Source organism: Simochromis diagramma, unplaced genomic scaffold (genome assembly GCF_900408965.1).
Source record: "Simochromis diagramma unplaced genomic scaffold, fSimDia1.1 OVJJ01000355.1, whole genome shotgun sequence".
NCBI classification, from domain to species: Eukaryota; Metazoa; Chordata; class Actinopteri; order Cichliformes; family Cichlidae; genus Simochromis; species Simochromis diagramma.
In genome coordinates this window covers 2,510,655-2,525,941 of record NW_024387174.1, presented here as the reverse complement: position 1 = coordinate 2,525,941, position 15,287 = coordinate 2,510,655, and the positions used below count along the sequence as shown (strand labels likewise).

Sequence of the window (15,287 nt, the reverse complement as noted above, 5' to 3'; positions counted from 1 at the left end):
CGTCCACCCGGTCTGTTGTGGACCCCACCATCACAGTGGACAGAAGCTCATCGCCCTGTGCCCACCATACTGCATCCTGAAGCTTTGCCTGCTCCAGCTGGCAAGTACTATGTTCCTTATCCCTCAGGAAGTAACTATTCATCATCTTCCTCTGCTGAACACCATAATCCACAGGTTGCCACAACTCACCCAGCAGGAACGCCTCTACCAAACCTGATGGAGATGATGGTGGCATCTTCATACGGCATCCCAAAGCCTAAGCTGGTGATCTTCCGGTCGGGGAGAGAGAGTGACTTTGCCTTATTGAAGAAAGGGCTGGACAGCACCTTAGGGCCACATTCTCATCTGGGAGAAGATTACAAGTATCAGGTCCTACTAGATCATCTAGAGCATCCCAGCGCCTTACAGGTAGCCAAGCGCTACATTCACGACCGCACTCCCTACACTAGTGCAATGAGGGCGCTAGAGCAGAGGTATGGACAGCCAAGGCAGTTAGTCCAAAGTGAGCTTAGCACTATATTAAACTGCCCCCCTATTAGAGCCGGAGACTCTCAAGCTATTGAAGACCTCTCCCTGTCGGTGTCCAGCCTGGTCGGGCTTCTCAGTACCATGGATGAAGTAGCAGCCAGTGAGCTTCATTGTGGTTCACATGTGGACAGACTGCTTACCAAGCTCCCTCTGAACTACAGGGACAACTTCATCGAGTACTGTATCACCCGGGGGATCATCCGCAGTGGCAGCAGCCGAACATACAATATGTACGACTTCTCAGAATGGCTCGAACGGAAATCCCAAGTCCTTCAGCTATCCCGACAAGCCTCTCAAATGCCCCCGGACAAGCCACGTCCAGAGAAGAACCTACTCAAAGCCTCAGCAGGGCTCAAGCCACATAACAGATCTGCTTCCATCTACTACGGCCCAAATCCAGCCCAAGCCAAGCTAAACCAGGAGGGAGAATCTACAGCTCCAGATCCGACAGTCCAACCTAAGAAGAAACAGAAGTTCAAACCTTATTGTCCATAATGCGAAGGGACAGAGCATTATCTGAATGGCTGTGATGGATTCAAAAGGCTAGACCTCAAAGCTATGGCTACCTGGATTACCGAGAAGGCCAAATGCTGGCGCTGTGGCCGTAAACATTCTCCAGAGCAGTGTACTCTGAAGAAGCCGTGCAGCACCTGTGGTGACCAGCATTTGTCGGTGCTCCATGACCTGGTTGAGGCCAAGAAGCGGGACCCTAACATACTAACTGTGAGTACTAGTATGGTCTACCTAGACTATTCAAGTCACTCAGGTCGTGTTATGCTTAAGGTAGTACCAATCCAACTACATCATGGGAGCAAATCACTGGATACATTTGCTGTGCTCGATGATGGCTCAGAGAACACTGTTGTGCTTCCAGCGGCAGTTACAGCTCTAGGTTTGGAACAGGAGGAAGCAACACTCTCACTGAGAACTATCCGTCGAGATGTAATCCAGATAAAGGGAGGCTTTGTCTCATTTCAGGTGTCACCAAGGGCTAAGCCCAAAGTGAGGTACAAAGTAACACATGCCTTCACAGCCCAACAACTGAGCCTAGCTACTCAGTCATGTCCAGCTGAACAGCTAAAGAAGAAGTATCTTCACTTACAGAAAGTCCAGATTGAGGGATTTAACCAGATCCAACCTTTGGTGCTGATTGGCTCAGATAACGCTCATCTCATCACCCCTGTCCGCCCCGTCCTTCGGGGGTCGTCCAAAGGGCCAGTAGCTATCTGCACCAAGCTCGGATGGGCCATCCAGGGGCCGGCCAGTAGTATGCCTACATCTGAGGGGGACCTGCAGTGCCTGAACATGTGCCTTTCTCCTGCAGAGGCCCTGCATCAAGATGTGAAGCGTTTGTGGCAACTAGATGCTCCCCCCTACAGGACAGAGATGGAGGTCACACGGTCAAAGGAGGACAGAGAGGCGGTAGCTATGTTGGAGACAAAGACCATCAGAGTCCCAGTAGACGGTGTCGAGAGATACGCCACTCCGCTGCTGAGAAGAAGGGACTTTCCACGGATGTGTGTCTCTCCTGAAGCAGTAAAAGGCCTCCTCAGATCCACCGAACGTAAGCTGGCCAAGAATCCTGATCTGACCCTCACATACAGCCAGGAGATCCACAGGTTAGTAGATTCTGGTTATGTTGTTAAGCTGAGCCCAGATGAGACACATAGCCCTTCCGAGTCATGGTATGTACCCCACCACATGGTACATCACAATAATAAGGCTAGGGTGGTCTTCAACTGTTCGTTTGAGTTTCAGGGGGCCGTCCTGAACCACTACCTCTTACCAGGACCTCCCTTGGGGCCCACTCTGCTGGGGGTATTACTCCGCGTCCGCCAACACCCTGTAGCTGTGAGTGGAGATATCAGAGCCATGTTTCACCAGATTCGGCTGCTCCCAGAGGATTGTCCTCTGCTACGGTTTCTGTGGAGGGATTGTGAAACTGACCGGCCCCCAGACGTATATGAGTGGAGAGTTTTGCCCTTCGGAACGACATGTAGCCCCTGTTGTGCTATTTTCGCCTTACAGAGACATGCAAGGGAGCACGAAGACACCCACAAGGACATCTGTGACTCTGTCCACACAGCCTTCTATGTGGATAACTGTTTACAGTCCCTGTCCAACCCAGAAGAGGCAAAGCAGCTCATCGACCGAATGAGGGATTTACTCATTCAAGGAGGATTCGAGATACGTCAGTGGGCGAGCAACGTGCCCGAAGTAGTTGCTCACCTGCCCGCTTCAGCTAGATCAGAGAGCTGCGAGCTTTGGCTGAACTTCAAAAGTCTCGACCCACAAGAGTCAACATTAGGACTCAGCTGGCACTGCCCGACAGATGTCCTGGGATATAAGCACCGCCCTATAACCTACTCCACGGTCACGCTGCGCAACGTGTACAAGGTACTAGCTACCCAGTATGACCCCCTAGGTTATATTTGTCCCTACACTACAAGGGCCAAGCTGATTGTACAGGCCCTGTGGAGCACGGAGAGAGGATGGGATGAGCCCATCGAAGGGAATCTACTTCAGTCCTGGCTTGAGTGGGAAGGCGAACTGTCACACCTTCAGCATGTCACCATTCCCCGCTGCTACGCTCCTTCTCACAACTCCAACGATGTGACATACGAGGCTCACATATTCTGTGACGCATCAGAAAAGGCGTATGGGGCTGTGGCTTATCTCCGAGTAATCGAGCAACAACTGCCCATCACCACATCATTCCTGATGGCTCGCTCCAGAGTGGCCCCACGCAAACAGGTGTCAATGCCCCGGCTGGAGCTTTGCGCAGCACTCACAGGAGCCCAATTGGCCAAATTACTCCAGACAGAGCTCACCATTCTCCTGCAATCGATCTACCTGTGGACAGACTCTACAACGGTGCTGCAGTGGATCCAGTCTAGTTCCTGTCGCTATAAGGTATTCGTGGGGACTAGAATCTGTGAAATACAGGAGCTGACATCTCCTGAACAGTGGCGGTATGTGACCTCTGACCTCAGTCCCGCTGATGACATCACCAGAGGGAAACATCTCGCTGACCTAACTGTCCGCAATCGTTGGTCACATGGTCCACCCTTTCTGTCACAAACTGCTGACACTTGGCCTAAGTTTCCAACAGAGTTCCCGGCATGCAGTGAGGCAGAGCTCAGGAAGACTGCATTCTGTGGGCACGCTTCTGCATCCCCGACCTTACCGGATCCAGCACAGTATGCCACGCTAGATGAGCTGATTGCTGCTACATACCAGACCCAACACGGGGCGGCTGACGCTCCTATTACAGCAGTGGAGCAACTAGAAACCAAGACCATGCTGCTTCGCTTGGCTCAGACTGACAGCTTCCCAGAGGAGGCCCGAGCCCTCCAGATCGGGCACCCAGTCCGCTCAGACAGCCATCTTAGCGTGCTGTCCCCTGAATATGACAGTCTTACCGGTCTCCTCAGAGTCGGAGGCCGCCTCCGTCGAGCTGCCGACTTAGATCCAGACAGTATTCATCCCATCGTATTAGCAGCTGAACATCCCCTGACCAAGCTCATCATAAAAACTTATGATGACCAGCTCCTTCATCCAGGTGCAGAGAGGCTGTTTGCGGAAATACGGCGCACCTATTGGATTCTCAGAGGACGTCAAGCCATTAAGAAGCATCAGCACCAGTGTGTGGACTGTAGGAGATGGCGCGCCTCACCTTCTACACCCAAAATGGCTGACTTACCTTCATCACGGCTGAGACTCTATAAGCCGCCGTTCTGGTCAACGGGCGTAGACTGTTTTGGGCCATAAACGATAAAGATAGGTCGTAGAAGAGAGAAACGCTGGGGAATTATCTACAAGTGTCTTACAACCAGATGCGTGCACCTTGATCTCCTCCCTAGTCTTGACACCGATTCCTTCCTTATGTCATTACGCAGATTTATTGCACGCCGAGGAAAGCCATACGAGATGTGGTCTGATCGAGGGACCAATTTCAGAGGTGGGCACAGAGAACTCCAAACGGCGTTTGAAAACATGGAGCCGGACCTCAAGCAGCAACTGGCCAAGCAGACTATCAACTTCTGCTTCAATCCCCCACACTCTCCTCATTTCGGAGGAGCATGGGAAAGGGAAATCAGAGCAGTGAAGTCAGCTCTGCAAGTAGTCCTGAAGGACCAAGTTGTGGCGGAAGAAGTCCTACTCACTGCTCTCATAGAGGTTGAGGGCATTTTGAACTCAAAGCCGCTCGGCTATGCATCGGCTGACATAGCTGACCCAGATCCCATCACACCAAATCTTCTCTTGATGGGGCGGCATGATTCAGCACTACCCCAGGCAGTTTACGGCCCCTCAGGCACTCTTTCGAACAGAAGATGGAGGCACAGTCAGGTCATCAGCGACCACTTCTGGAAGCGGTTCATACAGAACTACCTCCCAGGACTGCAACTCCGACAGAAATGGAGGAAGTCCACTGACAACATGGCTGTGGGACGAGCTGTTATGATTGTGGACTGTAACTTGCCTAGAGGCCTTTGGCCTGTGGGCACCATTGTCAAAGTTTTCCCAGGGATTGATGGCGTTGTTCGAGCCGCCGCGGTCAAAGTTAAAGACAGTACCTATGTTCGCCCGGTAACTAAGCTGGTGGAACTTCCCAAAGTTCCTGAGGACTCACATGACACTGTTTCAAAATAGAAGGACGCTAGCGGGAGTGTATTTGCCTACAAATACAGGGGCGGCTGTTAAAAGTCCGCTTGTTCATTGTAACTGTTTATACTACGTTACCCATGATGCACCTCGGTATCTGTACTTCCGGTTGGGAACGTGTTCAGCGCAGTTCTGCACAGATGAGAGGTGTGTCGGAGGATAACGTATTTACTTGCATTCCTGTGTGAGTTAATACTGTGTGCGTGTTTACCATGTGAGTATTGTAAGATGAGAGTGATGCTTGTTTGACTTTATCTGTGTAATTTGCTACGTAAGAAGCTAGTCCCGTTGCTATCGCTAAGATACGTTTTTTGACCTACTACAGGCAGGCTTGTGTTCAGCCCATATTTCATTCCATATATGACTTACTGTCAAGCATTGTGGTTGTAGGTGGATGTAACTATTTACTATGTTTATTCTCTGAAGCGTTGTAATCTGCAGAGGTCTGGTTTGCCAATGTATATACGAGCCAGAAATTCATTTATGGTCTTAGGGTGCCATCTAGTGGCCATGAGGTTATGGCAGATTGTATAACGTTACGCTGGAAACCCACAGTACTGTAGAAGGGGTACACTGCTATCCATAGTGGTTAATACAAATGTTTGTTTTTCTGTTTACAGATGACCACACACACCCATATACACACTCACACCCCCTTTACCTGCATGTGAATACTGTAATGCCTCCCTACCAACGCTGTACATCCTGTTGATGTCATCTGCCACCTCCTTAGTAAAGTTATTTGAACTACCTCACTGTGGAGTACCATTCCTTCTGACCGAGGACGACTCAGTTGAAGCGTGATCGGCAATCAGTGCAAACATACATTACACTAATACTGAACCATTCATTAAAATCTTTTACATACAAAACATTTTTACGGAGCAGGTCGCTATGATCGGCCAGCAAGACGCTAAGCTGACCGTGGAGACGAAGGCTGTCGTGAGGTGACCAAGGATCCATCCCCAGAGCTGATTGGCCGCCCCACACTTTCCACAGAGGTGGAGGCCAACCCAACCTAATATCCAGAGCTGTGAATGCCCTATCCACCTCAAAAAGTATGAGCTGGTTTAGGTAGCAGCCTGCGGAGTAGAGGATGGACTCAGCCTCAAAGTCCTCCTGATAGCTGTCCTCCAGTAGCCCCTGGCTGGCGAGAGAGGGAGCTGACTACACAGCATATTGAGGACACTCTGCCGTTGCCTGTGAGGCATCCACCTTCCCTACATTAGCCTTAGGCATGTCGGAAAGTGGTTGGCTGGTACGCTTAGAGTAAAAAAAGCGAGCACGAGCCTCTCTGGTATGTGCTGGCAATATGAAACAGTCCATGCAGGACTGTGGAGCTTCCCTGGTCTGCATGGCATGTTCCCAGCAGCGAGCATGGAGAGGGCACCGAGCACGAACTCGTGAGACTGTGAGAAAAGCTCCATGTCCACCAGAGAACTCCCACACACTGGGCAGGTGATCCACAGCGGATCCACTGGATACGTGAACCTGCGAGGCCACGAGCAATATTCCAGGGGAACGCTGGCTGCAGGACCCTCGGCAAGCACCGAGTGTGCGACCTGCGAGACATGGCGCCAGCAGCTAGTGACCGCAGGAGCTTTTCCATTGTGGATCGGGGCAACAGAAACCTGGGAGGCTGCTGACAAATCACCAGTTTCACATCTGCACAGCTGATTATAGTTAAGCTGGTCTGTAGAGTTCACATGGAGCCGGTGTGGGTGAGGGGACTCGCCCAGCTCTAATGACCACAGTCCAGGTGTTGTCCCTCTGTCCACTGACAAGAAACAAAGAGCTGAGTAGCCTTGCAGGTCAAATCCTACCAGTCCCCTCAGTATGACAGCTCCCCCCTAGATCGTGGAACTTGTTAGTAACAGGGTTGATGTCAGAGGCCTGAACAGTCAGTCCCAAGGGAGAGTTATATTTAAAGGCCCGGAGTAACCTCTAAGAACTGTTTACAATAAAATGATTAATATTCTTATATTTACCTTTACTGTTTCACAAAGGTTTAAAAAGGGTATGTCCACAATTTAGACTGTAATTACAGGATATTTTACTTTATTTGGCAGGAGAGAAGCAGAGGCAGAATTAAATGATAATAACAGTCACAGAATAATAAGCAAATCACATCAATCATAATTATCTCATGAACCTGCTCTGAGCTAATGCTGATTTTAAAGGATGAGAGAGGTTGGAGGAGAGAATGAGCAGATCTTGTGCTGAATTTTGTTTCATCTCAGTGTTTTGTGCTAATGGAAACAATCCAACAGGAAAGCAGGAATCCTTGAATATTCAATACTTCAGGAAAACAGCGAGACCCCAGATCTTCTCAGTGTTGGGAGAAGCTGCAATCCTCCAGGAAAATGATGGGAGTCCAAACCTTTAGAATTATAATCCAACACAGCAAAGATGATGATGATGATGATGAGAAGAGATGGAGGCAAATCCATGTTAAATTTGTAAGTCCACTGTCTGGGCAGCTGGTTGATGTCTCTGGTGTCTCTGCCAGAATTTCCAAAGGTGAATTTCTGGTATCCGATCATCTGAACTGCTCACAGGACTGCTGGAAACAGAACCTGAACATCTCTGAGGCTCCAATTTATGCTCTGACAAGTGCTCACTCACCCCACCTCTCCTCCCTCTGGTAGGTCGTCACCAATCACTGTGTTTACAGAAGATCAGCAGTTATTTTACTTACTACATTTATTATTTAACATATTGATCAGGATCATACTTTGATTATAACTTTGAATAGAAATAAAGATGATTTACTACGAGCACATAGGGAACATAACTTTTTTACAACCAGAAATCTGGGTCTAACACATGAGGCTGGATGTTAAATCCTTTTACCCGCTCAAAGATGTGATTACAGGGGAAAGTGAAGGAGACTTCAGCCTCTCTGTCACACTTTTCTTCCATCAGAAACTTTTTGTTTTTTTATTGAGCTGAGATCAGATTTGTGACGGTCACTCTGATAACTTGATGTTGTTGCCCTTAAACCATTTTGCCACAGTTTCTGAAGTACAACTGTGTGTTTAACCCAAGTGTGTTTATAACCTCAAGTTCAGCTCTTGAAGGTCTTCAGCTGCTCATGTTGCAGATCCACTGTGAGCTGAACTTCCAATGACGCCGTTAGAAAAATCAAAGTGATGTTTCAGATTAGTCAATGAGCTCATTAGTTAATAACTGTGTAAGATGGTGTTATGGTCCCCTGATCCTCTGCTGCCTACCCACCATCTATCTTTCCTTTCTTGTCATTGTGGTGCTGCATGGCCCACTTTCTCCTGAGATTCAGTTCACAGACACATGTTCTGATAGTTTTCTTTACAATTTGCTGCTAGAATTCAAAATTGATTGTGTGATTAATGATGGTGAGCCAGATGGGCCAAGCCATGATACTATCAGCAGCATGTTTCATTGTAGTGGTGCATCATTGATGGGATAAATGGACTGGTGCTTATATAGTGATTTTCTATTTTCATGTGGACTAAAGTAGTGGACTGACCAACAGACTGACATTAAGATCAGAGCCGTGCTGCTAGTGTGGCTAAAAGAAAAGAGAAGAAGAGACAGTCATGTTGATATGAACATTAGAGAAACACATCATGGAGCTGAAATATGATCCTGCTTCCTCATTTGGACTCATTCACCTCAGCTGACACGTTCAACAGCAGGTTTTTGTAGCAGTCTGTCTCACTGTGGGAGGAACAGGCTACCTCTACCCCATCTTTGGCTCTGGAACTAAACTGTCTGTAACAGGTAAGAACAAACATTTATTTTCCTTCAGTTGTTTTATTGTAGAAGCTGAAAATGTGTTTAAAGTCAGTTTCTGCTGCTTCAGGCTTTACATGTTAGTTTTTCATCATTAGTAGAGAATTCATCTGCAGCCATTGTTACATAAGAAAAGCTCAATAATCTCTGAAAACATGTTGAAATCTCACTGAACAACTAAAGTTATTCTTTATTTCTGCAAATATTAGTGATGTTACAAATATTTAGGATTTGATCCTCTCAGTGATTCTGCTGGTTTTTAACACAAGATCATATTTGATGATAAAATAATACATTAGTACATTTGTAAATATGAATGAAAATGTAAACATGTTTTTAATATTCAAAGATAGATTCTATTGGTGATTTTTTATTTAAATATATTAATATATACATTGACATGGATACTGATTAGGGACACAAAAAATGTTTAAACAGTGAAGAAAAAATATAAATAATAAATAATATAGATCAAACAACAACATTTGAAATTGTTAAAGTCATGTTTGTGTTTCTTGCTTGTTTGATTTTTCAGTCTAAATTAGAAATGTAGAAAAAATTCTGCAATGATCATATTTCAGTAAATATTTCTTCAGAAAAATAATTTTCATGATGTTTCAGATTCTTTAGATTTTATATTATAAATAATAATGAATTAATTTATACTGTTGAAAAAAGGTTTTTAATTCTCATTCAAATTGCAGCTTAATTACATTTAATTTGTGCATTAATTCAAACATACACCGTATATAATCAAAACAAAATAAAAACAATAATCAAACTAAATAATAGATGTAGTGCCCTTCAAATTATTCCAGTAACATTTTTAAGGATTGTGAAGTCTGTGAAAGAAGTACAGTATTGATTAAAACATGAATAAAACAGCTGTTTAAAAACTGATACAAAAGTGGAAATTTCATTACTGGAATTAAATCATGTTGAATTATTAATATCTCTGGTAAAACTTGTGTCTAAGATGGAAAATATAATTTAAATAGTTTGAAGACAAATCTATATATGTGTACATTTGTGATAAATAATATATTAAAATATCAGCAAACAAATATTTTATTTCATGATGTAAAACCATGCTGAGTGTTCCTCATGTGAGCCATGATGACATGAGGTGATGACTGTGTTTGATATGAAGCTGAATCCAGTGTATGTAGTGAACTTTGTGCTGTATTGATGAGTAGTTTAGTGATCAGAGTCCATGTAGTTTCCAGGATCAGACTGAATGCAGTGCAGTGCTGGAAGCTGCTGCTGACTGTGTGAATGTGTGTCTGTGCTGCTTGTTGCTGCTGTCAAACTTCAGATGAGCAGGTAGTGAAGCCCGTGGTGAGCGTGTACCCAGCAGCATCCAGAGCCCACCTGGAGGGGAACAGCTCCCTGCTGTGTGTGGCCTCAGCCATGTTTCCTCCTCTGGTCCAGTTCTCCTGGAAAAGACAGAAGAAGAACGGCGGAGAAGCGGAGGAGCTGCCCCCTGCTGAGGGAGAGCAGCTGGAGCTCAGAGAGGCGGGACGCACCATTGCCATCAGGATGCTTGATGGGAGCCATTCTGACACATATAAATACAGCTGCTGGGTGAAGCACGAGGGGGGCACAGTGGAGGCCCAAACACAACAAGGTAATGAAGGCTTGGTGACTGTGTTCAGCAGTGATTCAGCTTCATGTGGAGATGCTGTCAAAGAGAGCAGAGCAGCAGAGGACTGACATTTCTCACTGCAGCTCCAAACATTTGACTCCTTTTCTGTTTCAGAGCTTCCAGCTCCAGCAGCCTCCTGTCCTCCAGAGAGAGAGCCAGCAGACCTGCCAGCTCTGCAGCCAGCTGACTGTAAGATCACCTGCTGCCTCTCTGCATGGACAGCTCCAATGTCCAATGAGGGAGCTGGAACAAGTTTAGGCTCTTAAAGTTGCACTAATTGATCAAATCTTCATCCAACAAGCTCTGATAAAGCCACTGTACACTAGCTGCTCAGCACCAAACAGCAGACAGACCATAATATGTCAGAGATCAGTTTGTTAGCTGCTTGTGGAGTTCTTCTGCCCCCAAGTGGACACAAACACTACATCAATTCATCCACTTGAAGAAGAAGCTGTGACTGTTTCTATTTGGACTTTTTCTCCTTGATCTGAGAGGAATAACCCGACTGTCTGTCTGTCTCTTTGTGTCTGTCTGTCCTTCAGTGTCCTTCCAGTCTCAGTGCAGGGTGAAGCTGCTCTGCCTGCTGTACACAGTGCTGATAGTGAAGAGTCTGGTGTACTGCTGTGGACTCTCTCTGCTGATGATGCTCACAAACAAGGGAGCGTCCACCAACTGCACACATGCTGACTGACTGTTTCCTGCTCGCCTTTTCTCACCATCACATCTCATCAATTCATCTCATTCATCACTTTGATCACAAATGTTAGTTATGATGTGTTGTGCTTATTTTGCCTTTTTCTTCAACAGTTAGAAGATCATCTGAAATAAATACATCTTTACATGTATTGTTGCTCTGAGTTAGAATTCTTTTTGTACTTATTGTGACTTTTATTGTAGTAACAAAAACCATCAGGAATATTTTTATCACAAGTTTTTGTTTGATTTTCAAATGTCAAACAGTGTAGTTGTGTTTGTGTGAATAATAAAGATCTGAAGATGAAGACTTTGATTCTACTTTCATTGTGTGATCAACAACAACCCGTGTGAGTGAAGCACAAACTGACTGTATCCAAACTTGCTCTCCTGCAGCAGACGGGCTGTGTGGGTTTCTGCTCTGCAGCCTCCACACCGTTAGCTGTGGCTTTTCACTTTAATAACACAATGACAGTTACAAGCATGAACTCTGCTTCAAGAATGATTCCAGGAAGGATCTGTGTTCTTCACCTGTGAGAGAAACAGCTCAAATCCTCAACTCAGAGCTGACAAATGAACTTTAATGGAATCAAAGGAGAGACCATGAAGCCCCTGCAGTCTGCTCAGCTCCCATTTTATTACAGTTGGAAATGAAACACAATATGAAGAAGAAATATGACATCATAGAGAATATGGAGCATTTAATTTTTATTAGTTTATTTAATATTTAAAATGTCTTGAACATGGTGAACACCATTCTTATCATTTTTAACAATCACATATTTAGAGAAAAAGACGTTCATGATGAATAATACCAAACCAAAATGTATATAACTGCTACCTACTGTATAAATAATTGTAATAGGTTATGATTGTTGTATATGTTAGAGCCAATAAAAGAACAATGTAGTGTGTTTATTGTTCTTAACACTGGCATTTAGTTGCAATTAACCATTAACTGAGTGGTGAATGATTTTTATAATGTCAATGACAATACTACAATACACACATTTTGTTATTTTAGATTTTCATTACTTATTACTTATAGTTAGTGGAATGCATTTGGATTGTTATTTTTTTCAGGTGAGAGAAAATATTAAAATATTATTAAATGGCCTGCATGGTAAATGACCTGTATTTGTATAGCACTTTACTTAGTCCCTAAGGACTCCAAAGCGCATTACACTACATCCACCCATTCGCACACACATTCACACACTGGTGATGGCAGCTACATTGTAGCCACAGCTGCCCTGGGGCGCACTGACACAGGCGAGGCTGCTGGACACTGGTGCCACTGGGCCTTCTGACCACCACCAGCAGGCAAACATGGAGTTAGTATCTTGCCATGCAGCCAGGAGGAAGCCTGGGATTGAACCACCTTCTGATTAGTGGCTGACCTGCTCTGCCACCTGAGCTACAGCCACCCTATTAGAAAAACATAAGACTGTCAGATATACTCATGAATAAAATTTCCTTTGAAAGAAATCTTATTGAGAAACTTTTTACTAAAACTAACCCTAACGCAAATAAGTTGTGACACCAAGAGAGCAACACAAAGTCACTGAATGTCTGGCCAAAAGAGCACAAAACACACAGCGACAGAAACACAAACAGAACAAACACCAGCACATCATTATTTTAGTAGTTCAGTCAAAAAGTTCTCAGACATGTCAGAGGAGTCTGTGCACACAAGTTTGATTCTTTCAAACTGTGGCCAATAAGTTCAAACACTAGTAAACTATGAACAATCAAATATCTTTGAGACATTTCCAAGCTGAAAAAAACAACAGAAGTAGACTGATTCTTACTTAGTACAGTTCTACTCTCCCAGAGCACTCAAAGTGCTCATACAACATGATACATTCACATAAGCACTTTCATCTGTGTTTTAAGTGCTTACTAGCTAACATTTGCATTCCAATGGATGTATTGGAGAGCAACGTAGGGTTAGTGTCTTCCCCAGAGATGTGAGAGATGTGCAAAATAAAGACATTTCAAAATAATAATACAATTAACCGGTCACAAGAAAAAAAGGAAATACAATAATAAAAACAGAAAAAATCTGAAGCTTTAACACTTTCAAGCCCAGCATATCATATTTCATACATCTGTCTTTGTGAGTTTCCGAGACTTCCACATCATCAGCGTGGCTTTTTTTTTACCCTCAAAAGATGATAAATAGCATGACACATTTTTAAGGACTAAATTGCCAAAATATGGTTAATGTAGCAAATTTGATACAAATTAAAACTCATATATATGCAGATTAAAATTTGTTATATTTTATATATATATATTGTCTAAAGGTTCAACAAACACTCCATTACAGATTTCAGGCAGTTATTTCATTGTTCAGGTTTTAAAGGGTTGAAAAAAAAGAAAAGTGACTCTCTTACTGAGTTTAAAACCACCGCATAGCAAAACGTGTCCATATTAGGGCAGACTGCATGTAGTTTAACTGTAGAAGCAGGCAAAGGCACAAAGGCGCAATAGCTTCCTTTAAACGTGTCTAATGTGCCCACTGCAGGGGCTGATGGGAGCTTTGAGGACCTGTTAGAAACCACGTGGCCCTCGTCTGATCTCACAGCTCGTCCTTGTTTGGCCTCAGCTGCATCAGAGCGCCACTTCTCCCCAGGTTCACCAGAGGAAACACCACTGCACAAAATGCTTTTCCTCCCAGCTGCTGCTCTGTGCTGTCTGTGTTCAGGTGAGTGTTTCCAGCCAATCAGGAGCCAACAAAGTCAACCTGTAACAAACACTGTCACACTAACCTTCATCTATCTGTCTGTGTCTCTACAGCACTGGTTACCATGGCAGCAGAACAGCTGATTCAGGAGGATTTAACATTGACCAGGAGAGTTGAAGAAAATGTTTTCTTCAGCTGTGGAGGGACTGAACAGTGTAGCAGCTATGTGTTCTGGTACCAGAAGAAAGAAAGTGAAACATTCAAAGCAATTCTGCGTATTAATAGGAGAGATGGTGCAGTTTCTTCAGATTTCGGTCATCCTCAGAAAGATGATTTCTCAGCAGTGAATAAACAGAATGGCTTTGTACGCTTGAAGATAGACAATGTTAAACTCGCTCATTCAGCCACCTACTACTGTTCCTGTTACAAAGCAGGTTCCCACAGTGAGAAATGATCCCTGCAGCCTGAACAAAAACCAACAGATGAACAGATGTCAGACAGTGTTTGTGACAGGAAGAGAGCAGTAAACCACAGCCCAGCTTCACATGTTTCACCTCCATCTCAGAGTCACTTTTTTCTTTTTTACATTTAAAAGTTTAAAAGAAATCACAGAGAAAATTCGAGATATCACAAAGGTTTAGAAATTAATGAATTTAGGTTTGTAAGTTTTTGGACAATGCAGGATTGATTCTTTCTGGCTTCTATCCCATCGAAATCCATGGCATGTTTTTATTGAAAGGGAACAAAGTAATTAAGCAATAAACAATTAACCAATGTCCCTGGTACCAGAGACAAAGGGGAGAACATCTGGTTTAACGGCATGTAATACCAGATCTCTTATTTAAATATAGACACGTGTGGTTCCACACAATGTCAGAATCTCAGCTAAGAGCTCACAAAACTATTTCAACAACAGCTGAAACAGCTGTTTGTTGTTGTAGCTGATTAAAGAGCAGGTAAACTGATTCCGTAAAAACATATAAAAACAAAGTGCGGATTCCCCCATTAACCAGGCAGAAAACACACAGACATGCCGACAGGTGCCTAAAGCCGACGTCGCACAGATCCCAAAACTTTAGGTTTCGTTATTCTCCCACCAAAATTCACTGAACCAGCAGCAGAACATTATAGAACTGTGCTTCACATTTGAAAAACATTGTAAAGACTTCCCACTTACTTTTGTTATCTTGCTTCCATCACAATAAAATTCCACTTCCTGCACAGCTCTATTTCTGTGTGCTTGTCTCGTGTTTTTTTTCCCTGGAACACTCTCTCACAGTCTGTTCTCTAAAA

The 15,287-nt window shown here is 44.4% G+C and overlaps 2 protein-coding genes across 4 annotated transcripts; both read left to right on the top strand.

The window, feature by feature from the left end:
• Positions 1-4,305: 4,305 nt before the first annotated feature.
• Positions 4,306-5,944, top strand: LOC120744840. 3 transcript variants are annotated; one of them, XM_040049438.1, is made up of 2 exons: positions 4,306-5,340; positions 5,814-5,944. In XM_040049438.1, the coding sequence occupies exon 1, from the start codon at positions 4,414-4,416 to the stop codon at positions 5,179-5,181; it is 768 nt and encodes a 255-aa protein (XP_039905372.1). In that variant the 5' UTR covers positions 4,306-4,413; the 3' UTR covers positions 5,182-5,340; positions 5,814-5,944. The 3 variants fall into 3 exon arrangements, with proteins under 3 accessions (XP_039905372.1, XP_039905371.1, XP_039905370.1); XM_040049437.1 differs by having other exon boundaries at positions 4,306-5,377; XM_040049436.1 differs by having other exon boundaries at positions 4,306-5,407.
• A 143-nt stretch (positions 5,945-6,087) lies between these two features.
• LOC120744883 lies at positions 6,088-11,462 on the top strand. The gene is made up of 6 exons (XM_040049473.1): positions 6,088-6,140; positions 6,630-6,735; positions 8,871-8,955; positions 10,283-10,594; positions 10,727-10,801; positions 11,155-11,462. The coding sequence occupies exons 1-6, from the start codon at positions 6,088-6,090 to the stop codon at positions 11,301-11,303; spliced, it is 780 nt and encodes a 259-aa protein (XP_039905407.1). The 3' UTR covers positions 11,304-11,462.
• Positions 11,463-15,287: the final 3,825 nt, after the last annotated feature.